This window comes from Pempheris klunzingeri, chromosome 5 (assembly GCF_042242105.1).
Source record: "Pempheris klunzingeri isolate RE-2024b chromosome 5, fPemKlu1.hap1, whole genome shotgun sequence".
NCBI classification, from domain to species: Eukaryota; Metazoa; Chordata; class Actinopteri; order Acropomatiformes; family Pempheridae; genus Pempheris; species Pempheris klunzingeri.
In genome coordinates this window covers 4,054,423-4,078,799 of record NC_092016.1, presented here as the reverse complement: position 1 = coordinate 4,078,799, position 24,377 = coordinate 4,054,423, and the positions used below count along the sequence as shown (strand labels likewise).

The 24,377-nt window shown below is 41.7% G+C and overlaps 2 protein-coding genes and 1 non-coding gene across 3 annotated transcripts in view; all 3 read right to left on the bottom strand.

Annotated features, from left to right (window-relative positions):
• Positions 1–1,479: 1,479 nt before the first annotated feature.
• On the bottom strand, positions 1,480–5,055 carry rps13 (ribosomal protein S13). Its single transcript, XM_070830518.1, has 6 exons — positions 4,996–5,055; positions 4,425–4,473; positions 4,245–4,323; positions 2,975–3,144; positions 2,372–2,472; positions 1,480–1,553 (listed from the first exon to the last, which is right to left on the bottom strand). Exons 1-6 carry the CDS (start codon positions 5,016–5,018, stop codon positions 1,520–1,522), a joined length of 456 nt encoding a protein of 151 aa, XP_070686619.1. The 5' UTR covers positions 5,019–5,055; the 3' UTR covers positions 1,480–1,519.
• LOC139202084 (small nucleolar RNA SNORA19) lies at positions 1,805–1,935 on the bottom strand. Its single transcript, XR_011584349.1, has one exon. It is a non-coding gene; the product is annotated as a small nucleolar RNA SNORA19 (small nucleolar RNA).
• A 1,908-nt stretch (positions 5,056–6,963) lies between the features above and the next one.
• Positions 6,964–24,377, bottom strand: part of pik3c2a (phosphatidylinositol-4-phosphate 3-kinase, catalytic subunit type 2 alpha) — a 43,522-nt gene continuing 26,108 nt past the window's right edge. The window contains exons 11-33 of the mRNA XM_070830134.1: positions 24,092–24,332; positions 20,826–20,948; positions 20,522–20,689; positions 20,126–20,243; positions 19,373–19,515; positions 17,383–17,574; positions 16,946–17,039; positions 16,681–16,775; positions 16,252–16,432; positions 16,012–16,116; positions 15,230–15,322; positions 14,811–14,940; positions 14,158–14,294; positions 13,266–13,435; positions 12,447–12,603; positions 10,780–10,889; positions 10,148–10,355; positions 9,774–9,898; positions 9,440–9,557; positions 9,243–9,324; positions 9,018–9,124; positions 8,369–8,494; positions 6,964–8,204 (exon numbers count right to left, since the gene is read on the bottom strand). Coding sequence (XP_070686235.1) covers positions 8,022–8,204; positions 8,369–8,494; positions 9,018–9,124; positions 9,243–9,324; positions 9,440–9,557; positions 9,774–9,898; positions 10,148–10,355; positions 10,780–10,889; positions 12,447–12,603; positions 13,266–13,435; positions 14,158–14,294; positions 14,811–14,940; positions 15,230–15,322; positions 16,012–16,116; positions 16,252–16,432; positions 16,681–16,775; positions 16,946–17,039; positions 17,383–17,574; positions 19,373–19,515; positions 20,126–20,243; positions 20,522–20,689; positions 20,826–20,948; positions 24,092–24,332 — 3,206 coding nt within the window. The 3' untranslated portion in view covers positions 6,964–8,021. The remainder of the gene's footprint in view (positions 8,205–8,368; positions 8,495–9,017; positions 9,125–9,242; positions 9,325–9,439; positions 9,558–9,773; positions 9,899–10,147; positions 10,356–10,779; positions 10,890–12,446; positions 12,604–13,265; positions 13,436–14,157; positions 14,295–14,810; positions 14,941–15,229; positions 15,323–16,011; positions 16,117–16,251; positions 16,433–16,680; positions 16,776–16,945; positions 17,040–17,382; positions 17,575–19,372; positions 19,516–20,125; positions 20,244–20,521; positions 20,690–20,825; positions 20,949–24,091; positions 24,333–24,377) is intronic.

The window sequence follows — 24,377 nt, the reverse complement described above, 5'->3', positions numbered from 1 at the left end:
GTCAGAATAAGAGATTAAAAAATCTAAATATATACACTACTCACAAAAAGTTAGGGATATTCGACTTTCAGGTGAAATTTATGGAAAATGTAAAAAGTTACTGCTACAGTGATATTATATCATGAAAGTAGGGCATTTAAGTAGAAGCATGCAATGGTGATTTTATTCATTTTAAACAATTTATTTGAAGAAAATCTAACAACAGTGGTAGGTATACCACAACAAAACATTTTCAGTGTCTCAATAAATTGGGATGTGGCCAAAGGACGTCCACTCCTCTCCTTTCTGTGACTCTTCCAGTCACTCTGTATCACTGTCTCTGTGTCACATTAAACACACATTAAAAAGCAGATTCTCCAAATCCTCTGGTAACAGAAGTAAACTACACTACATGCTCCTTGTTGAGAAAAATACACCATTTAATGTAAAGTGTAAATAATAATTGTTATTGTATTTTATCAGTCTTTTTTGTCCTGCTTTCCTACTGTTGCTTATTTTTTCTATTTATGCCTAACTTGCCTCTGTTGCTGCTGTAACATGCAAATTTCCCCCGATGGGGGATCAATAAAGTCTTATCTTATCTTAATGGTATCAATATCGAACCCCCGTGGTAGGTAAACCACAACAAAACATTTCCAGTGTCTCAATAAATTGGGATGTGGCCAAAGGACGTCCACTCCTCTCCTTTCTGTGACTCTTCCAGTCTCTGTATCACTGTTCCAACCTCCTGATGACACTCTGTGACCCTCTAAGCTCAGTGAACACCTCCGTCTGAGGACTTCCTGTTTGAAGCCGCCAGTGTTGAGGTGCTGCTGATCAACTGTTAGGTGCCGTCTTGGTCTCATGATGTCAGAATGTGAACAGCAGGATGAGGAGGACTGTTTAAATACCAATTCTAACTGAAGCAGGAAATGTATTGGTGGATTCATGGATCAAACCTGTTGTGAATGTTGCTGTGAAGCTTCTTGTTAGAGAACAGCAGCTGGTGCAGAAAGTACTGAAACACTGAACAGTTGGACATGTGCATTCAAAGGTTTAGAGAAGGTCACATTAAGTTCACCTGGAAAGGTTAGAATGCATTTTAGGTTCATCCTGAAATTTCACCTGAAAGCTGAATATCCCTGACTTTTAGTGAGGAGTGTATAACAAAATAATAGATCATAAATTTCAAGATTTGAATTTCATTATAACAGCACACAGCAAGTGTGATCAGGGTATAAATCTTTGTAAGAACAGATTGTGTTAATTCATTTGAACATTTTAATCATGAAAATGAGGACGTTTTCTGTTTCTATAGCCACCCATACTTATTTAGAGCAACTTAAAGGATGTGGTTTCATTTTCACTTTCAATACTCCAGTTATTTCTAATCTCTTTTATTTGTCAAGCATCACTTTCATATCTATGCAGGAAATTAAATGCTTTACTAGATTTCAAAATTTATGACACAAAACACTAAAAAAGACAAACCAAAGTATCTCCAATTTAAATCGTTTTATTAATCCAAAAAGTGTTGAGTTTATGCCACCAGAGCAGAAGCTGTAGAGGACTCACTGTAAACAGACAGAATACAAACCATTAGAGGGAGCACTGCACAAAAATACCACAAGTGAATAAAACTACTGTCAAGGACAAACATGACTGATCACTGAGGAAAAACAGTGCAGATACCAAATCAATGTTGGTGTCAATCACGTGTCAGTTTGTAAATCAATAATTCATGTTTATAGGTCCAAGTATGACGACACAAAAAGTGGAGGTCTACAATGAAAACGATCACAGTAGAGCACATGTAACAGAAAGGCATTGTGTGAAGGGGACTGGCAGAGGTGGCACCAATTAGCCACTCTGCTAATTGACCTCCAGCATTTTTCTGGCACAACAGAAATATCGCTACTCTCAATAAGAGGAAGAGCAGGACAATGAATTGTGCCTCTTTATAGTCATTGCATAAAGTCTACAGGGAACTGTTGGTTGTAATTCTACTACGCCGCTGAGTTTAACATTTTTCACGACAGAATAGACATTTATAAAATATATTCTACCAAGAAATTCAACTTAAGTTTGCACTACCTCATTAGCATATATCCTGTCATCTATCAATCATCTTTGACCATCATTTCACTACTGTGTTATCATCTTACTCTGTGCATAGGGGTGTTTTTTATGTGCTGTATAAGCTACTGGCTGCCTAAAGTCCCCTTGGGATAAGTAAAGTATCAGATTAATTCTTTGGAATAGAAAAAGGAACATCTAACTGGTCTTATTGTCTCCAAAAAGAACCTGGCAGGTGGTAAACCACTCAGCCGCATACAAAACCGACTAATAGCTAAACGTAAGGAAGGCTTCCCAAAGCAGAACCAATACTTACTACTTCCAGTTGGGGGCCAGTACTCTCTTGGTCTTGTAGTAACGGGCCAGCCTGTGGATCCTGCTCTCGATGAGAATCAGGCGGAACTTGGCATCCTTGTCCTGTAAGTGTAGTAGCACAACGTCAAGGGTATGAAGTCTAACAAAGTTTGCATTTCTGAAAAAGGTGCATCAAACCACGTAAATCCCAATAACTGCGTACACCAAGGGCACATGCACCATTGCTTCCTCTTTTTCTTTGAGCACCTTGATTTTAATACATTTTTTAAAATACAAAAACAGCATGCTCAACTAAGTGTGAAAAAGCACATTGTATGGGTGTAAATTTACCTCCAAACAACTCAGAGAATCAATAAAAAGCCGATTCTCCAAATCCTCTGATAACAGAAGTAAACTACACTACATGCTCCTTGTTGAGAAAAATATACCATTTAATGTAATGTGTAAATAATTGTTGTCTTTTTTGTCCTGCTTTCCTACTGTTGCTTGTTTTTTCTACTTATGCCTATCTTGCCTCTGTTGCTGCTGTAACATGCAAATTTCCCCCGATGGGGGATCAATAAAGTCTTATCTTTATGGTATCAATATCGAACCCCAGTTATACCTTTCTGTTTCTCTCCAGATGCTTCCTGACAGCCACAGCCTTCTTGATGAGGTGGTACAGATCCTCGGGCAGGTCAGGGGCCAGACCCTTGGACTTCAGGATCCTCAGGATCTTGTTGCCGGTGACAAACCGTACCTGGGCCACACCATGGGAGTCCCTCAGGATCACACCTAGTCAAGGGAGGGAAAAAAAAGAAGGCTTGAAACTTGGACACTGCATGCTGTTCACACACCCACATGTTGCTTTACACATTTGTCACATCAACTTTCATTTAACAAGAGAATGAAAAACTAAACCCAACCGAGGCAAAATAACTGTCAGGTTTGTAGTGAATGCTGTTTATGAAACAGATTTTTAAAACATAAAAGCTTATGTCGGTGATATTGAGCTGGTGCCAAATTAAAAAATCTTAAGCTAAGAAGCCATGACCATAATATCAGATCAAACATTTAACTTGAAAAGTTCTTTAAACCAAATTACATGAACCAATTTCTGTATATTCATCAAAAAGCCTAAGGCCTGCTGATTAATACATCTTATCAATTAGAGTAAAGAGCCCTGACCAGACTGTTTTCTGATGCATTTTATTTCAGGTTAGGCGTTCGGTGGCTTTTAAGTCACCATGTCCCAATAGTAGAAGGCTCAGTAGGCGATGAACGATGCACCCTAGCTCAAATGACACACTGTACGTGAGCGGTCCCTTGTTTTCATGCAAGAAACCCATTATTTCCCGGTCACTTGGTGTGGGCAGACTGCTGACCAGACAGCGTTGTGTCTGAACAGCCCTGCTGAACGCTGCTGATGCAACACACAGGTGCTCTGTGTTAGTTAAACACACCAGCGAGCAAGGTAAAGATATAAATATACGCTATTATTTATGGCTTTGTACAAACCATCTAAACATGTCTGAATTAAACAGCTGATCTGGAAATTAGCGATGGTGAGATGTAAAGTTATTTCGCACCGACAGGACAATTTGCCATTGTTCAAATCTATGTGAAACGCCAGTGAAGCAACAAGTCACCATTTTGGCAATTATTTTTAAAAAGATGGTTATTATAGCAGCATCTGTTGCCAGCTGTTTTAAGACACATGGTGTGAATAAAAACAGCAAATCTGCTGCTTCAATTACCCAAACACTCTTATCATTGCTGCACAAACTGACATTTAGTTTAGCACTGCTGTACCTCCTGTTAAACAGTTCACTGACAATTACCATTCTGCATTAAGACACATCAGTGGAGTTTCAGTCTCATTTAAAAACACTTACCAATTTGGGAGGGGGTCAGACCCTTTTTGGCCAGCTTGAAGATCTGCTCTTTCACATCATCGGATGTGAGTTTCAGCCACTGCAAGTAATGTTTAAATGATTACCAGCTGAACTTATTGGTCCAGGAATCTTTTCCTGGTGTCACATGTGTGAGACTCAAACACATTTCAATATACTTACAGTGGGAACACTGCGCCTGTAAGGCAGCGCAGACTGGGACAAGCCCTTTCTGTAGAAAAGACAGACATGCGAGTAGTTAGGACACATAAGCAGTTTGACGGAGAAACGGGCAAAGTTTAGAAACCAACCGATTTATGGCGCAAGCAAATCCATGGCATTAAATGAGGGTTGACGGGCCGGCTAACGCTAGCTTGATTTTTGCACTAACATGACCTACTGAAAAACTGAACGCCATGTTCTTAGATTAAAATGGTTGAGCTTCGTTGTCAAGGCAAAGGAATATCTTGCACTTGGGATGTGAATGTGTAATATTTAACTGTCTGACGTGAAAGCTTAAGCCAAGCATTAAAATCGTGGTGAGCCGACACTGCCATTAGCTACTGCTAGCTAGCGGGAGATGGATGTCGATTCGAAGGTGCGTGTATTTAAGTTATTTTCTCACTTCTATGGTGATAAAAAGAGCTAAATTTGTTCCTCAGCGGTCCATGACATGTTTAGAGACAATATCGTGTCATCAAAATCGATCTGCCGACATAAAATTTGAACTTTTAATGACAAAAAGAGAGCTCACCCGGGAGCGTGCATGCGACCCATGATGGCGGTAGAGGAAGAGAGGCCGCACACGCGACAGAAAATGGTATTTTGCGCCTGCGTCGGAAATGACGCAACGACGCAGAGATGAGCGTCACTGACGCCACGTAACGTATTCAGGAAGTGGAAGTTGTTATGGACCAAAGTCAGGTTTTCTCGCCGCTTGTTCCAAACACAAAGAATCACATGTAAAACTCAGCATTTTATCACGTATGGATTTATTGGAGTGGTAGTGAAGCACTAGAAAGTCAGGCAAATATTTCAGATTTATTTGAATCTTGGTAAAACTAACTATCTGATTCTACAGTAACAAAAATTAAACAATCATGCTTACAAGTTATTGCCGAACAAGGGTTTATTACTGAGGAAATAAAGCAAGAGGCAAGGTCCTGGGACTCTTGGAGCCATTTCCTTATACCGCAATATTTAGTAACCCCTGAAGCAAAATTAATTTAATGTGATTTGTGATTTTGGATTGTATAAATAAAGTTGACTTGATTTATAGGCATAATATGAACTTAAATTGCAAGGTTTTCAAGAGGAGCCCTTTGTTTTGATGAGGATCTGTCTTGTGGAAGAGCTAATGTGTCAAAATGTATTCTTAAATCCTCAATTTATGCATTTATCCTACCCTACAGACAACAGGACAGTACCTGTGGAAATATGGTGTTCTGGTGTAAGACTGCTGGATGGTGTTTGTGGCTCAGGGGAAAATATATCTGAGGTGTTTTCTTAACTCAGTCAGTTTCAGATGCTATACAAACATACAATAGCATTGATTTAATTTCATGCATATTGAATGGATGTTGGAGGTGCCAGTTCCACATGTCCTCTCGCCAACATGTCCCTGGGCTAGACACTGAATCCTAAACTGGTCCTAATGTGTGTAAATGGTATCTGAATATATGAGAGTGACAGGTGGGTATCTATATAATATAAACCTCATATGTTACACACACTACTTTTTGGTTAAAAGTAGATTGAAGTAACATGTAAAACGCTGGTGGTGTGTTTCTGTGCAACATAGTTTCAACAACAGACAAACAAAGTGTCACATCAGGTTTGTTCCAAAAACATTTAATTTGCTTTAGGAAAGAGGGATTACAGTACACATTGATCCATTCGGGTTACAGGTCACCAATTAAGAATAAATAACTGGCCATGTTAATACAAACTCCGCTTGCTTTCTTTGTACAGTCACTAAAAGAGTGGATCAAGTCACTAATATTCATAATGTGAGTGTTGCTCTTAGATCACAATTGTCTTGTAGATCTTCTCTTAAAAAAACTTTTTCAGATAAATTCATCTTCATTTCTTTATTAAACATTAACAACTTTAGATTTATAGTTAGCGAGTGGAGAGGAAAGCAGCTGATCTTTTGCTCTCTTGTTCCCTTTTTCTGAAGATGCTTAAAGATAAAGTTGCCTTTTCAGCACTGATCAATGTTCGGTTTGTCCGACCGTCCCTCAACATTCAGAATGTTTTCTCACTTAAATATCAAAAAAAAAAGAAAAAGCCTGGCTGGATCTGGACTTCACTGGCAGTCTGAGTTAGCATTTTACCCAGTTACTCATCACGGCGTCATTACACCACTGTTAGGCACTGGGAGTGAGTGTGGTACTGCTGCCGGAGCTGAAACGGCCTCACGTCCAGACACAACCTGCATTTTGAAAAGTCTGAATTGTGGTTCTGAACCACCAGAAGGAAACACTGAACTGACTTAAGATCAGTGTTATTGGGCAACCATAATCTCTTCATCCAGAGCACAGATAAGAGCGTGTTCCAAAGCTTATGAGACAAATTCCCCTTTAAGGTGTGCGGTGTGAAAATAGTCAAGTAAAACCATGAGAAAAAGACCTGGTAGTGTGCATTTAGTGGCAGTCCACCGTTACAAAAAACCTTTATGGTGCTGGTCCAGCACCTGCTGTGGAAGAACTACTGATATAGCTTTACAGAATATAGAATTTTCTTTAATAAGGACATATCAGATTGTTAATAAAATATATATAGCAATAAGGCCAAGTTGAGCAATAAAGAGATTGTGAGCACAAACAAAGGCACCCTGTTCAGCTCCCTACTTGGGAGAGTGGTTTGATTTGCCGTCCCTCTCATTACTTTTGGCACATTCTTGGGAAATCACAAGGTCTCTGTTGATTTCCCGCAATCTGGTGTGTTGGACTACTCTACTCAGAAGTGTCTGATGCCTCCTATTTGTCTGTATAGAAAATAAACAAGGAAAATGTAAAAATGAGCCCCCTTTCTATTCCTTAAAAAATAAATGTGTCAATCTATATATACTCTTCTGAAGTAAGCCGTTTTGGTCCTCTAATATCAAAATGTACAAAACATTACAGCTCTTTGTTATAGTTTAGGAAAAAAAGAGACAAAATAAGTGGAGATTGTTTGTCACAAAAACAATCTTGATTAGTTAGAGAGGGAGAGAGGAAGAATAGAGGAGAGTGGAGAGCAGGCTCCTCTTTGAGTGTTTGTGACTCGGCCTGTTCGGTCGCTCTTTGAGGGCACGTCTGTTTTTAAGTCTGCATTCACGGCATGTGGGGAAAAACGGCCAAAGCAACGTGATCATTATTAGAAGCAGGTCCTTGGAGGTGGTCAACCTTGTTTGAAACTGTAAGGACACCATGATAAAGTAATGTAGAATAAGGTCGTTAGTGATCATCACATGTGTAAGACATGTTTTTCAGCATGGCTGTGCTCTGCCACGACGTGTTAGGAATACTAATTACAACATGATTCATGTGAAAAGAAATGGTCTTTTTGGTTTAATGGATTTGAAAGGTGTCATTGCTTTAAGTCAACCGTTTTCATCCATAAATTCAACCATCTCCAGACCTCCAAGTTCTGAATTAATATATTTACAAGCCCAAAACTGAAGTTGCCAGTATTTTCAAGTGAAGTCACGTGTGCCGCCTTTTCCCATAGGATGTGAACGCAGCCTTTGTCTGGAGAGGCGGAGTCGCTCTCAGCTTCGGGGGAGGCAGGTGGGGGTTAGAAGTAGGGGACGGCCGTAAGTTTGTACCACTTGACCGTCTCCTTGCTGAGGTCAAAGTCTTTGAGTCTGAGCGTGATGCCGCCCAGGAAGTAGTTCTCACGCAGTGACTCTGCACTGAGCACGCTCAGCTGAAGCTCACGCAGGCCCAGGGTTTCCTTGCTGTAGCCACTGTACACCAACTGTTGAGGAAGAGGAGGGAAAAATAAATGAAGCTCTTATTCAGGTTCAACTGTTCACACGCACAAAAGAAAAACGTCCCTTGTTGAATCTTTAATGAGTTCAGGGATCTATACTGTGTATCAAATATATATAATATAGGCAACATTTCTTATTATTTCCTAACCATCTCGTTGAAAGTAGGGTTCCTGGTTTTCCTTGAGATCTTTGTCTTGCGTTTGGAAGTCTTGTGTTGGTCTGGAAGCAGGTAGGTTTTCACATACGGGTTGGGATCTGTTCCATCTTCAGACACCTGAAGGGAAGCAGATGCAGTAATGCTATGACAGCAGATGGATAAACAGAAAAATGAAACAGCTAAACTGCTAAGCAGCGTCTCGGGATACAGACGAGACAAATTAAAGGAAAAACCAGGGTGGAAAAAAAGTGGAGAAGCATGTCGGTGCTTCTGTGCACCAGGGCTCACTGAATGGTTTGGCTAGTATGAAAATGATATATTACTTCTGCCTTTACAGTCACCAGAGCTCAACCTAGTTGAATGCATATGGGACACCATCTCCATAACACCAAATAATATCCAGTCCATTGAGAGACGTCTGTGATTGTGCCTGATGTTGTGTGCCTGGCTGTTTTATCTGCTGATATTAGCTGATTGCATATAATTTCTCTATATAATTGAGGGAATATCTTGTGCAGGGATGGTGTTCATCCCCTCAGTGGACCACAGGACTTGAAGCTTGTGGTGGTCTGACTACGTAATAAGACACTTCACACTGGTTTTAGCTTTCATTTGATATTCAAATCATCGCCGTGTTTACCAGATCTCTGATGTGCATGACCATGATGAAGAGAGTGCTGTTCCTGTAGGAGATTGAAAGCTTCACTTCTCCTTCCACTCGGCCAGAAGTGGGACTCAGTGGAGGCTCTGCAAGAATCAGATACCAAACATCGCATTCATGAAGCGGTTTCACACTCACAGTGTTCGTCATACGGTGAATGTGGCAAATACTTGAAGGATGGGAATTAAAGGTGCAGGCGTGTACCTGGTGCTTTGGCCGTCGCATCTAAACCTTCTGTCTTGTCATCCCGTGCAATTGGATGAAAGAAGGTGTAGATCAGGTCACACTTGAGACAGAGAACACAAGATTAGTTCACTGACTGGCACAGGATAAAACATTGTCCCACTGTGTTCACTGATCACTAAGCATTTGTCTGTGTGTGTGTGTGTGTGTGTGTGTACCTGGGTGACTTCTGTGGAGCTCCTCATCAGGTTGTGCACATAGTTGTTGAGCTCCAGCTTCCTCTTGGCTGCCACTTCTTTGATGTGGGTGCGACCGAGCACCATTTTGTTTGGGAAACTAGAGATAAGGAGAGAGACGTGAGGTATATATGTTTACTATTCCACAATAAAAGAAAAGAAAAAGACATCCAAATAGCAACCTAACAAGGTTTAAGAGTGAAAGTTGTGTGGGTGGTAGCATAGGCATATTAATCAAGGAATACTGCATCACAGTTTGTTGTTAGGGAAATCAGATATTAATAGGCTGAGGGTCCCAGTGGAGGCGATGCCTTACCCCGGCAGCTTCCAGAGGGGGAAGAGGATGGTGAGTTTGTTGTGGAGTTCCTGAAACTCATCAAAAGTGCGAAAGACAAACTGGGGCTCATTCTGACCTTCCCTCAGGATCCTCACCACGTACGTCTACACAGAGAGGACAGGGAAGGAGACAGCCATCCAGTCAGGTGTCAGCACTTTTACAGTTTATGTCCAGAGATGTGATGGAACGTGGAACAAGTCAGTTTTATTCATTAATCACGTTTAAAAGCCAAAGTGCTCTCTAGTCAATACAAACAGACACGATTCAAAGAAATGATGCATAAAAGGTAATAATGCATAATATAATACGATAACACGTAGAGGGAAAGACTAACATGACACAGTAAAACTCACATAGTGCTTGTCGGGGTTGTATCTCTTCTGGAAGGAGAAGATGGAGGCGTGGAGGATGCGGCCCTCCTGTTTCAGAGTGTACGTCTTCGGAGAGAAAGACAGGATGGGCTCGTCGTTGGCTGGCAAACCAGAGAATCGTAGCTGGGCAAGGTTGTGGATAAAGAAGTTGAACTTGGTGGCCACACTGCCCAGACTGGACTCTATCAGCCTGGAGAGGAAAGAGAGGGGGAACGAGGGAGGTAAAGGTGGAGATAAAACGACTGTCAATGTGCTGGTTTCTCTTTGACAGAAAGATGGTGCACAAAGGCTTTCAAAGCAAACTCAGTTCAAATTTACTTTCCTTCCTGTGCCTGTATTGCCACCTGGTGGATTTTAAGTTTATAGCAGCAAACAACAAACAATTATCCTTGAACTCACTCTCCTCAAAATAACAGCCATGGCCAAAATAGCAGCTGTGCACATGGGAATAAGAAAAGGAAAACAAAAACCCTTAGAGGAGAGCTGGAATTCCCCCCTTTTTTTTATGCTTTCAACTTTGAAGCCGTGTGAGACTCTTTGCTGTCAGTAAACTGTATGTTTTTGTTTTACTGAGACAGGAGTGGAGACAGATTAGCTTCAGTTAATGTGTTTACCTGGTGAAGAAGATCGTTGCCTCTGCGTCTGTGTTGTGAGGCTGTAGGGCGTCAAACACATACTTTAGATCCTGAGAGCCCGTCAGCTCTGGGAGGCCTGAGGACGTCATCTACGGCACATTGACACATTAAACACATTTTTTGGGTTACTAATTTCCAAAGTAGTACAGTAACATTATTACATACATCTATATATACACTACAAATAACAATAAAATGATGAAAACTGAGGGCGTGCCTTCAGTCCAAGAATGGGCTCCTAAGATGGCAAAAGATGTCCTATAAACGGTTTGGAAGACAAATATTTAACCTTTTGGTGAGGCCGCTTACATGGGACATAGTCTGTTGTTAGTCTTAATTTATGTGTAGACAAAGATATGCATCCGTTTTGTTTGTCCTTATTTTGCAGTGGTTTGTTTTTTGAGTTCTGTTAAATGTCAAACATTCGTGTCCACTTTGATTTATGATGGAGCATATTTATGTTGACAACCAAGGCAAACTGCTTATGTGGTAATGACAAGATGTGGGGTTTAGGGCAGGGGAGTTTAAATAAAAACTGTTAATCTGAAAAAAAAACCAAAAAACACATAAATCTTGCAGGAGAATTAGGACTTTAAATAGAGTACATTCATGTTAAAGAATATCAAGAATAGCACCAATCAAAAGCACTATTCTGCAACAAAAGTACTATCATTTCATTTCTTTTTTTGTTTTAAGGCCGTCAATCACTTTGCATGATGACTCTTTCATTTCAGAATAAAGCCAATGTTTACATTTGAAAACTGTTTAAATCATTGTTATCTAATATGTAAAGCCCTCTGGACTGTCTGTGTTTGAAAAGTGACACAAATACAGTTGCCCCTTTTTGAAATGTAATTAACAGCTGAATTTTTTTGAGAAATATCAAGAGGCCGTGTAGTACAGAGAGCTTTATAACCAGACATTTCCAGGACAGCAGTGCAGCCCTGATTTATTATGAAGACACAACTGCTATGTTTGCATTATCTCATTATACTGACTCTCACAGGTGCAAAAGAAAACAGTTCAGCTAAACAAGGACACTTAAAAAAGGAGGACAGAACTAGTTAAGAGGCTGACAAAGAAAAAGAAGCTGGAAAAAAACACAGACAGAAACCAAGTCGGAGACCCAAGAACAAGAAAGTAAACTACAAATAGAGCTGCAACGCTGCAATCCTGACTTTCACAGCCTCACAGTAAAACACAGAAACAGCCTGAAGAGCGTTGTTCAAATTTCATAAAAATAAGATCACAGGAGTGAAACAAAAAGGACTGAATTATTTTTACATCATCTTCCTTCAAGTGGATTTTCTCCGCTGCCTTCATGGCGTCGTAATGTTTCACCCACTTGTAAAACGAACTGCTGTTCTAAATGTTTTCTTCCCCTCTGATTTTCGACCAATGAATTGTTTTGTTTTTCTTTTTTTACCGCTGACATTGTTGGTGAATGAATGATCGACTATCTGACATTTCACTGTGTTATCAATACTATTAATAACAATTAATTGATAAATTAAGATTAAAAAATAAATAAAATCGGCATTTACTCGACTGATCGATCAGTGAATCGCTCTGTATGTGGTTAAAAATGTGTGTAAATGGTTTGTGTGTGTGTGTGTGTGTGTGTGTGTGTGTGCGTTCTGTCTCACCAATGATAACAGGTTGAGGAAAAGCCCGGAGTGCTTGCGGATGAGGTTGTACGCCTGGCAGCACAAGTCTACAAACAGCTGGAAGCGACTGGTGGGACGCTCGCCTCCGTTGATGACGTACGCCATGTCAGAGGTGAGAACGAATGGAGCTCGGTCTCTGGTGGGAAAGACGGAGAGAAAATATATATTAAAAAAAGGGTTTGTGGATCGTAGGCCTTTGGTTTAAATGTACCTCCTTTCCCAACTACACTGAAACTACCACAGGAGCATCCTCAACCAAATTACTAGAGCCTCTAAATACTTTAGTGGAGATGCTCAGAGGCCAAATATAGCAGCATGTTGTTGTCGGGCAGCCCACCTGGACAGAACTCAGCTGGGAATGAGTGCGGTGTGTGAGCCTCGAACCAGGTGGTGCTTGAAATACACCGACTTCTACACATGACACTTAGCGAACCCCAAAAAAATTATGGTTCTCTGAATTTGGACAGCCTGAGCTTAATGACAGTAAAATAATACATCTGTCCTCATTGAATTGTTTCCTCTAGTGGACTACTGTAACCCTCCAGCATTCACTACAGCTCGCACACATTTACTGTGCTGATGTTTTTCTTTACGGCTGCCCGCTGAAATCAGCTGGTGCACGACCTTTCACCCATTATCTGATAACTACCTGGTATTAAAAACATAATGACAACAATAAACAGCCTGATACTGAAAAACCTTTAAGCCCTGATGGTGCACAAAGGCATGTTTTATCTGACAGGCATTTATCCGCATGCATAAACACAAACAGGTGCTAAAGAGCGTATCTGGTTTCACCTCTTGAAGCTGCCAAACATCTGGGCGTGGCCCAGGAATTTGCCAAAGTCAATGTGGAACATGTGACCAGTGGAGCGCAGCATAATGTTGTCATTATGGCGATCACAGATGCCCAGTACGTAGGTTGCCACACAGCACCCTGCACATGAATAGATGAAGTTCTCTGATGCCTAAAAAGGAGGAAAGAAGAGACACAGAGAGACGCTTTAGGCTTTAGGTATTTCTAAAGTACTGCCATGATGTAGTGTTACTTTGGTCTGAAAGTCAGGAGAGGTATTCTCTATGTTTCCAGATGTTTCAGGCAAACCCCCGAAACTATATTTGGTTGTAGTGGCCAGACACAAAAACAGCAGAGCTCCATATAAGCATGTATCTAATGACAAGTTTGAAGTTCAGGGTCAAACTTGGTTCAGAAGATCTTTAAGGTCAGAGGTGGTGGGAGATAGGTTCCACATTTATTGGTGCTAAAGGTCATACAACTGCTATAAACTTCAAAAGTTTCACTGTGTCAAAGGAAAATTATGGTTTGAATATTTGAGCCATTTTTCTCCACTAGTTTACATAATCACCAGTCATTTAAAAGCAACTCAGAATGTATACATATTTTTACTTTGTGTAACACACACCAACAGTCGCTGAGGGCTTGGAGGGTTCGTTTCAAAGCTATGGTGAATGGTCTGTATTTGTATAGTGCCTCTTTAGTCATTTCAGCTACTTAAAGCGCTTTTACACTACACACATCATTCATACAGGAGGAATCTAAGTTGGAGGAGACCATTATTTATACACACTGAAGCTCTGCTCTGCTTCCTACCCGCCACAGCCGCCCCTAAAGCTGTTTGCATTTAAGCTACCTGTGTGGAAATATATACGTTATATGTTTTTTTTTTACCTTCTCATACTCATCCTCAGCTGGGTTGTACTTGCGGAGCCACTCTGCCAGTGGTTTGTCTTTGAAGGATCCGGTGACGCCGTACTCCACTTGGATCTTTCTCAGGGTGTCGGAGGACGGCACCAGCTCCACCATGCCTAAACAGCACATGAGAGTCAGCTCTGGGTGACAGTTGTGGTCGTAGCCTTTTACAAATGTCTGCTGGTGAATCATAATCAGCTATTAGAAGCTAGAATGAGTTGGTTTTGATTAAAGGTGAAGAGCTTAACTGTTCCTCCAGTGACCAATGAACAGTGCAGTGTGAGTGCGCATTCATACTTTGTCACTTCATGTCGCCGATTGGGCAGATTGGATAGCTTGTCCATCTCAAAAACGCTAAGTGTAAATACATCCAAGACGCATTGAAGATGGACTGAAAAGCTGTAAATGCATCTGTACACATAAAAGTAATCTTTACAGCTCCCATAGTGTAGTGTTTTGTTTTAATCACATTAAATAAGATCCTGCAATTTCTACACATACAATCAAATACAAGAACCACTGAGCTGCTGAAGGTTTCTTTCTGCGGTGTGGCAAAGTTTAGGTAAGCCCCAAACACGAGTCACTTGAAAAGACACGGGTAAATGGGGCCTTTCTGTGCGTTTGACTGTTACCTTTGTCCTTGCCGGTGGAGATGCATTTGAAGTTGACAATGCGGAGGTCCAGCCCCTCTTGCAGCCAGATCCGGTCCATGATGCGGATCATCTGAAGAGCCAACATGTCCTGCCTCAGGTCCTCTCCAACCTCACAAGCAAACAGACAAAAAGGGAAACGTGTTACACAAAAAAAACAAACACTGGACTTTTGTTATTACTGGATGGATTTCACTTCGGCCACCAGGGGGCGCAGTGCTCGGATGAGAGGCATGTAAACAACAGTTGGTTACAACATGTTTTGATGTATCTGGTGACAGTTGTGGCAGATACACAAGAACCAGGTATTGTTTGACATACTGATGGCTGTTTATAAGGTTCAGCGCTTCCCACTACGTGTCCTCTGTCAGCATTACTGGGGCTGTGTGTGGGTAAGGTACCTTGAACATAACATTGATCTCTTCTCCCAGTGGGTCGGCATTGACCAGTGCCAGCTTGAGGGGAACTGCGTTGGAGTTGAAGAAGGAGCAGGCCTACACACACACACACACACACACACAACAGCAGCATGATTTCATTTTCTACACTACATTATGCCATTACATTATTTTTACATAAGGTGCTTTCTGTCTTTATTTCTTTGTGACTTTAATTGTTTTCAAGGCAATTGTTGTTTTGTCTAAACTACCCAGAGTCACAATCCAGCGGCTGAAAAACAGATTTTTGGTAAATGTAGGCATTCAGATTTAGGATTTAGGATTTGTTTCTGGATTATATTATTAAGTAATATAACTAGGCTCTACATTTACTTACCAGTCAAACTACAATTGCCTCTATAATACCTGAGGTATGTCAAATGATAGCCAGGTGGCGAGACTGATTCACCAGAAAAAGCTCCTTTAGAGTACACACAGTTATTAGGAATGTGACATCAAGTGTCTCATTATCTGTTTTGTATATCTGTATGAGATAGTTGAGGATATACGCAAGCATGTGTTTTATATTTTGGTTAAACTGTAACTTAATGAGCTCATTTCCTTGGTGGTTGGGACCACAGAGGTTCTGCAAAGAGTGTGTGTTTTCCTGTTTCCTGATCAGCAACTCAATTGAGCTTTATTCTTCTGCTCTGTGAATGTTACAGTTATGACTTCTCCACTGATCAGATATATCCAGTGTTGGGAGGAAGGTGTAATGTGGACATGTGTGTGTGAGTGTTTGTAACCTTGACGTTCAGCTCTTTGGCCACCAGACTGGGGCTGAGGGGTAGCCGGCAGCTGTTCCTCTGGAAAAAGTTCTGAACGTTTTCAAGGCCTTCCTGCAGCGCCACCTGAAAACACACAGAAAAATACAAACACATGCAGTAGAGATGTTACACCACACACACACACACACACACACACACAATATGTAGTCATCTATAACATAACACTACAACAGTGGGACAGCAATCACACACACTAACCTGCCGTGCAGACCCCCCGGCCTGTCTGACCCTCTCGGCCACGGCTCCCAGCAGGGTGACCAGGTGAGTTTGTTTCTCCAGCTCCGCTCTCAGCTTGGCTCCACACAGACACAGCAGGGCACCCAGCACCCGCTCATAGCGCCGTCCCCAGGCCGGATCCTGCACAGCATCCTTCAGCAGCCTGCAGCCATTATTCACGTCACAACAGCCAAAATTAAAAGGGACACCATCATCCTGGAGAACAGCCTATTTTTATGTGGCCAACTGCTAATAACTTCTTAAGATGCCTTTTGTTTCTGATGGATGTTTTTCTGGAAGCCTTTTTTCACTTCAGCACCTGTCAGACTTATTCTTAGCAACATTTCCTTTCTCTTTGTTTGGACACAGCTATGAGAGTCGGTTGGTGTTTCAGTGCTGCTGCGAACTCACCAGTAGAGGTAGTGGGCAATGTTGATGTTTCCCTGCGCTCTGGACAGCAGGAACATGACGAGGGCATTCTTAAGGTGACACTCAAACTTTAACGCCTGATAAGAGACAAAAGAGAAAAGTGACTTTGAGTGACACATGAGATAGAAGTTAAGCAAGTAATTAAGTGAATTTGAGAGGGATTAGTTGAATAAAAATGTGAAAGTGAATTTCAGTGGCTACTAATAAGTAATTTAAAAGTGTTATTGCATGTATTTCTTAGCTGTACCTGCACTAGCTGTGGCAGGTAGTCAGCCAGCTCATCGTCACTGCTCTTCTCAATCCAATTAACAGCCACACTTCTCACTTCTGTGTCTGCAAACCTACACACAGACACACAATTTGACATAAGACATGCAAGAAACAAAGATCTGGCTTCACCACCAACACTCTTGTATATTGACAGCATTAGTTTAACAATCAGAAACTAAATTAAACACACTAAAATTAAATGATAAGAGGGAGCAAGGAATTTAATGTTAAGAAAAAATTACCCTTGAATATTTTCATAAAGGCACAAAAATGACCAAAAAAATGTACTAACCCTACGCAGTAAGATACAGAAATGGAAGAGCATTATCGCTATTTAATGCATGGTAAAATACAGTATATTTTAAAATATATATCAGATCTAATGTGTGTGTATAAGTGTGTACAGTCGCATACTTTGAATCGAGCATCTCCAGTGCAGTGACGGGGGGCAGAGTGGGCCAGTGGTGCAGCAGGGAGTGGATGTGAGCTATGCTGGCCCAGTCCCAGCTGGGCACACTGGCCAGCACCTTGGGGAGGCTGCTGGGGTGGTCCTTCCGACAGTGCAGCCGATGGTCCCATAGGAGCTGGTGATCTGCCCGCTTCAACCTGGAGACAGAGCGAGAAACAGGCGGAGAGGGAAGATGGATGAGATGGTAAATTTCTTTTAACAAAACACGAATAAAGACGTTGATCAACTGCATGCCAATTTTCACCTGGATTTTTGAGTTATGCATCTTTTTAAATCAGATTTATCCATCATATCTACTCAACTCAACTTCTTCATAGTTTGTCTTTGTTTAAAAACCACCTCTAGAAAGTATCAGACTCACAAGTGAGGAGTTCACTTGGCAGAATCACCTTTAATGGTTAAAACAGACAACAGACGGAGCACCTGAATAAAATCACACAAAAGCAAAAAGAACTAGTGTGTAAGTTCACCATTTCCCTTTTTTCTCAGAACATCTGAGAAAATCTGCACAGGGTACATGAGCGATAAACTTTTCTCACTTGCTCAAGAACTACAACGGACTTCCACCATCATCAGTGGTCAACAGTGTTGGACTAAGTATTCAGGACAGCATGAAAGTGTGTGTGTGAGTTTCTAAATGTGAAACACTGAGCTGACATGTAAAGATTACCTTGGCAATAAAGGTACACAAATGCAAACATATCATGAAACTTAAAAGTCACATAACACTGGTGACTGTGAAACTCTGGGTCCTCTGGTTGGCCCTGACCGCCACTAAGTCACTTTTTAAAGCAGCTATTCAACCAAAAGGGTTTAAATTCCCCTGTCAGCTTGCATTTGCCTCTGTGAAGTTGCCAGAGTCCCTGGTCTGTACCTGACCCTGACCTCCCTGTAGTAATAATAAACTAAAATTTCTCCTTCAGGGATTGGTGGAATATCACATAAACTTTAACACCACATGACAGATCAGTGAAACTGCAGCTCCACGAGTCCTGTGCCCATAAAGGCTGGAGGAATGAATGGGCAGGACAGAGAGCAGGCGGTGAGAGCCCAGTGAGAAAGTGCTCTGTGCTAAAGTGCTGGTTGAGTCTCATGGATGTTGGCAGCGTGGAGGAGATTTGGCTGGCAGCAGGCATAAGAGAGCATTTAGCTGGGCCTGGAGCAGCTGGAGGAGAACAGACACACTGGAGCAGACAACATACAGGCGTTTATGGGGAACCGTAGCTGGCAAAGTCAGTGGCATCTTTTAAAATCTCTTCTTAAATCCAGTAAGTCCAACGGATTTTGGGTGGTCTGAAAGACTGCCAAAAGGCTGTCTGCTGAGGGGGAAAAATGTAGCAGGAAATACTGTTTCTGTGCATGTTTGACTCTATTGACACTACAGTAAGTACTGCAAGTCCACAAAAAGCACAACCAGCAGTCAATGGGCTACAATTATAATTTGGAAGCACACACACTATGTTCATGGAGAGAGATTTGTCTCTGAACTATTAATAGTAATGAAAGTTAACTTTTGTCATCGTCATGATTCGTAATATAAATATAATACAGATTTTTCCAACGTCCATACGCAGCACTTGCATGAGCCTTTAAAATTGGTCTATGAACTGTTTTTTTGCATTTTAGGCTCATGCAGATTTTTATCACAATTTTAAATCTATTACAGCATATAGAAATTGGTTAAAGCCTCTTCTGTCTGTACAAGAAGCACGTCTGTTTTGCACACACTGATCAACATTAAGACCACCCCTCTAGTGGCATTAACTGATGTCAGCACTTTTATTTGAACAAACTCCCCTTAAAAATCCTTAGAAATGATGCAACACAATCAGCAGAAACGTCTGACAGAGTAACTGCTAGAAACGTTTTTTATATCTCCTCTTGGACTGCAATCTCCCCTTTATAGTTGTGAAAACATGGCTGAGGTTCTCCTACCCGAAATTGGAAGCTCGGCTGCAGATTTTCTCCAGTTTACGTCGCAGATCAGGATCCAGTTCTTCCAGTGTGTGGGGCTCTGGGCTCGGGGCTTCCTTGGGTCCCACGTATAAAACATCCAACGCTGAGTTGGGGAAGTCCACCTGACGACAACACGGACACCAAAGTTGGTACGTTCTTTCTAACGTGTCAGGTACTTAATGAGAACAAAAACTATACTGTAACTGATATTATAGTTTGACAAGAACACGGATTATTAAAACCACAGTACTGCTACCTCTACTACTACCAGTACAATAGCTTTTACAGTGTATGATTCTGCTGAATTAGCACTCTGATATATGTAATAATAGCCGTAGCAGTCAAAATGCATTAGTTGTGGTGACCGCAGATTTTAAATAGTGCAGCAGTAGTACTGTTGCAGGCGTAGTAGTCATGAAGGCAGAAAGGCAAAAGACAAGACCACTACTATTACCGTACCACATTTACTATCTTGGTTACTGTCTACTGCTTCTGTAAGATCACTATGCCTGCTCTAAAAATTAACAATTGCGACTACAGTGGAACCACTTCTAGTGATCAGAACAGTGACCTGAACATGTAATAAATAGTGTTTCATTACTTTACATTCAAGTAATAAATATACAAATGTCAACTTGATGGTAACCTGCATGAGAAACTGTATTAATGCACAATAAAATACTAAAACCACCACAAATGTAAATGTAATTGTAAATGTGTACCACCACTAACCTGTAGCACTATTCTCTCTGTGGGAACCCTCTTGCGGCTGCCTGCGGTGCCGGCGGCAGCAGCAGCTCCCTGGGCGGATGTCCACAGACACAACAACCTGCTGCCCCTGGCGAGCACCCTGCAAAACACATTCAGCCATTAAGAACAAGAAAACACCCCAAAACAATCAGGGAAAGTGATCCTATAAACAGCACTCCTTCCACTGTGGTAGGACGGACATTTGCATTTCGAGTTTATTTATTGCTGGAGGTGCAAAAATATTCAAAGCACTTAATTCCTGCTGACTGGACAATGTGTAAAATGAGTTTAATAGAGAATATGTCAAAGTGGGACGGACACTTGAATGACCAGAAAAAACACAAGCCGAGCCAGCACCAGCTGCTCCTCCGTCCTCACCGTCTGAAGTCAAAGAGGGGCATAGAGACTTTGCCCAGCAGCTCTGGAGCTTTCCTCTGTTTGTTGGAGTCTGGTGAGCCGCCGGCATTCTGGTTCAGCACCCCGAACAGAGTCAGGCTCAGTATGGACTCCAGAGGGAGAACAGCTACTGCGATGGGGAAGTTGATCCTGGGAGACACAAGTGGCAGAAAGGAGGGAAAGTATGAACAGCATGTTATTATAAGGGAGGAGAGGAGGAGAGAGAAAAGGAAAGGGAAAGAAGAGGAGAGGAAAGGAAAGGAAAGGAGCCAAAGCAGTCACTCACAGTTCGTCCCATTTGATGTGGTAAAAGAAGCTTTTGTACGTGCCCACTCTCTTGGACTGGACCGGTTTAAACAGGTTCTTGCCATTGTGGGTGAGGGAACACATCAGGAAGTACTTCTCATAACTGCAACAAAACAACACAATAAGTACTCTTCTGTGTTTACGTGTCTTCTGGCTGGGATACGTACATTTAAAGGTCAGCACAGGACAGTGATGTTTGCAGGAGCGCTACATTCAGACATATTGGTGCTTATTAAATGAATGTGAAAGTGAAAGTTTTCATTTAGTTTGTTTTCAGTCCCCAACCAGACTTTCCCAACAGTTTGAGACTTCAGCCAGCAGCCTACTGGTCGAGCTCAGGCCGCTGATAACACCTCTGTAGTACTGGTATTATTAGGCCCTGAACACCCACACATGCTTTCAGTTCTTCTGATTAAACATCAGTGATTCTCAGGTTGATTTTTCTGCAACTTTTTAAAAAAAAGATCCTCTCTGTACCTGCCCACACAGAACAGAGAAGAGGTCTAATGAGGCAACACAAGTGAGAACGCCTGTGTGGGTGGAACATTTCTTTGCAGGGACCACACACCTATAGAGTATTAGTCTCTTTTACAGTTGCACAAATTTGCTTCGCAGTGCAGCCAGTCTGATACGCTGTTCACGCTGTTGAGGCTACACCTCAGTGGTGGTGATGAGGGGCAAGAGCTGCTTTGTCAACTTACTTCAGTCCAGGGTTCAAACCAGCGACCTCCTGTCACAAGTTTACTTCTCCACCACTGAGAAGCACATGAGGTCACCAAACTACATTTACTAGACAGCCAACATTAGGAGTTGCTATATCAGGAAAAGTACAGGTGTAACTAATTACACTAACAACGCCTCAGCAATATTGAAGAGTCCCAGTAAGTCATATCAGTGCAGCACCATATACACAACACAAAGGAACGGCAACATTTAAAATGAATGAGGCCATTATTAATGCTAGTAACTGCACCTGTGATTTGACATGTCAACATGCCCGCTGTATAAAGAGGTATCATAGAGGAGCTTCTCACAGGAGAGTGAGGGAGATGTCAATCAAACATGGTCGGTTGACTCCCACACAGACCTGTGGAGTCTAATTAGGCAACATAAGTGAGATGGGTGGACTGTGGCTGTGTAGAAGCCTTAAGACTACGCAGTAACATAACCATTTATTGCCATTCCTCTTTATGCTACAGTTTACACTGCACTAAAACAAATTACGACTAGACAGAACATTTTCCTAGTGAACGTTCTGTTGTATAGATAAGAGGGATTTACACTTCCAGCTATATGCTATATCTAGCATATAGTTAAGTTACATCAGTTAACCACACATCCATAAATTCTCTTTGTGTGTCAGTGGAAAGTCAAAGTACGAGCACATCAGTTACAACATTTCCACTAGTACGTGCTTCACCCACTGCTCAGTGCCATCTGTGTTGGCAGCTCAACTACTAGTCATGGCGCCTCAATATGCTGGCAATGCCGTGGCTTCTACTGAGGCTCCAGATGGATGACACACCAGCCACAACAACGCCAAACACTCAGACCTCAATAAGGGAGCATTATAGTAATACCACAACACAACGGATATGTCCAGCTACTCGTCGGGGCTGGGAAATACTGTACTCGCTGTGTCCCTCTGGCCTCGTGGTTGTGAGGAGCTAAATATTTTTAGAGGTGTCTTTGGAATGACCGTCAGTGCAGCAATGTTTGGTGTTGGCTTAAAATAGCTGCTGGAAGAGGCTGTGCTGGAGTAAGTACCCCTGTTATTAAGCAGTCCCTCTCTTCATGAAGGCCTCACTGGCCGACCAGAAAATTACCAAGCAAGGAAGGGACTGCTCTCAAAACAGTCAGACACAGTCCCTATGTATTTTTATTTCAAACTGCTAAATTTTTAATCTGACCTTAATCTCTTGAGCAGATTTGGTCTTGGTTGGCAGTATGTACAGACTGTGCCTCAGAAATCTATAGTGACAGTGGTGCTAAATGAATTTGGTGACAATATTCAATCAAACATCCTTTCTTCCCTTTTTCCTACAACAAGAGTATCAAATAATTATTCATCCATTTCTAGACTTTCCAACTATATGCAACTGTGGACGGGTTTGTCAGAAATGCATGCGTCCTGCTCACTGATGCGTGACAGAGCTGGGAACGGAAAATTTGGCTCAGCGCTGTTCCAGACACACGCAGGAGATAAAGTCTGGGTGAAACTGGACACTGGCATGGAAAAATAAGACATGGGGAGCAACACAGGAGCCGTTTGTTTAGTAGAAGAAAACAAGACTATCTGCTGTACAGCACAACCCACAAGACTGTGCTGTAATGTTGTACCATCTTAAAATACTCTCCTTCGCCCTAGCTGTTTACCAAGAAGCTGCTGGTTGCTTGAAAATGTAAGATTATTCCACTATTGCATTTACTGTATGCACTTGGCAAGCAACGAGATTAAACTACTGAGCTGCCTTTTGTCTTTGACCCCGTCTTGCAGAAGTACAATTAAGTATAATGTGGGTGGCACATTGAAAAAGTGGGTGATCATACAAGAACAAAAGCATGAATAGAAGATCTTAATTATCCTACAGCAAAGAATAGAGGACTTCAACAAATGTTGAACTTCACAGAAAGACTTCTGCTGCAAATACACCAAACTATATGTTTAATGTGGTCTTCAAATCATTCAATGATTTGTTATTATGGTCTGTGTAATGAGGCAGCATCAACAGCTACAAACTGTATTTCAGAGGCACTTTACTGTTTAGTAAAACAAATAGAATACACAACTATTTACAACTCAGCTTTCTTCATATGGTATTAACTACAATAAGCCGTGTCACTGCGATAAATGATTTCCTAGCCTTTATATTTATTAGCTTCACAGTTACAAAACAGTTTTTCTACAGTATCTGGGCTCTACAGTGCGAGCAGTGAAAATTAGAATGCGCACATGTGAAAAATTTGTACGCACCAATGTGAGTGACTCTGAGTTCATCTTCTGACACTCGTATTAACAAAGTTAGGTTTACAAAACAGTCAAGTAACAACTAATTTTTCACAGGTGCTGATCACGCTTTCACGGGTTAAAATGAAACACAATTGCGTCACCAACTTCATGACATGACACTGAAACTTTGCTGATGTTTAGTTTGTTTGCTCTCTACAAAATGGTGGCGTGCTGAGCCCCTAAAAAAACACATTTAAGCGCTGTGCCCGAAGTATGTTCATCCTCTTACTATTTACCTGCTGACCCAGTTGGCCGGGATGCCGTGCAAGGCGAACAGAGTGAACTGGAGGTGGTCTGTGGTGCCAGAAGCTTCCTTGCTGCTCCTCCCCTCTAGGCCTTCCCCATCTGCGGCCTGGGGCAGCGGAGGTGAGCTGAAGGAGGTGGATGGGGGGCAGAAGGAGCGCAAGTAGAGCTTGCCTATGTCGTAGACAGCCTGTGTCAGCAAGGCCATGCTCTCCTCCACGGGACTATTGTGACCTGTCAGGGTCAGGTAGGGATCAGTGTTAGGTCAAAGAGATATTA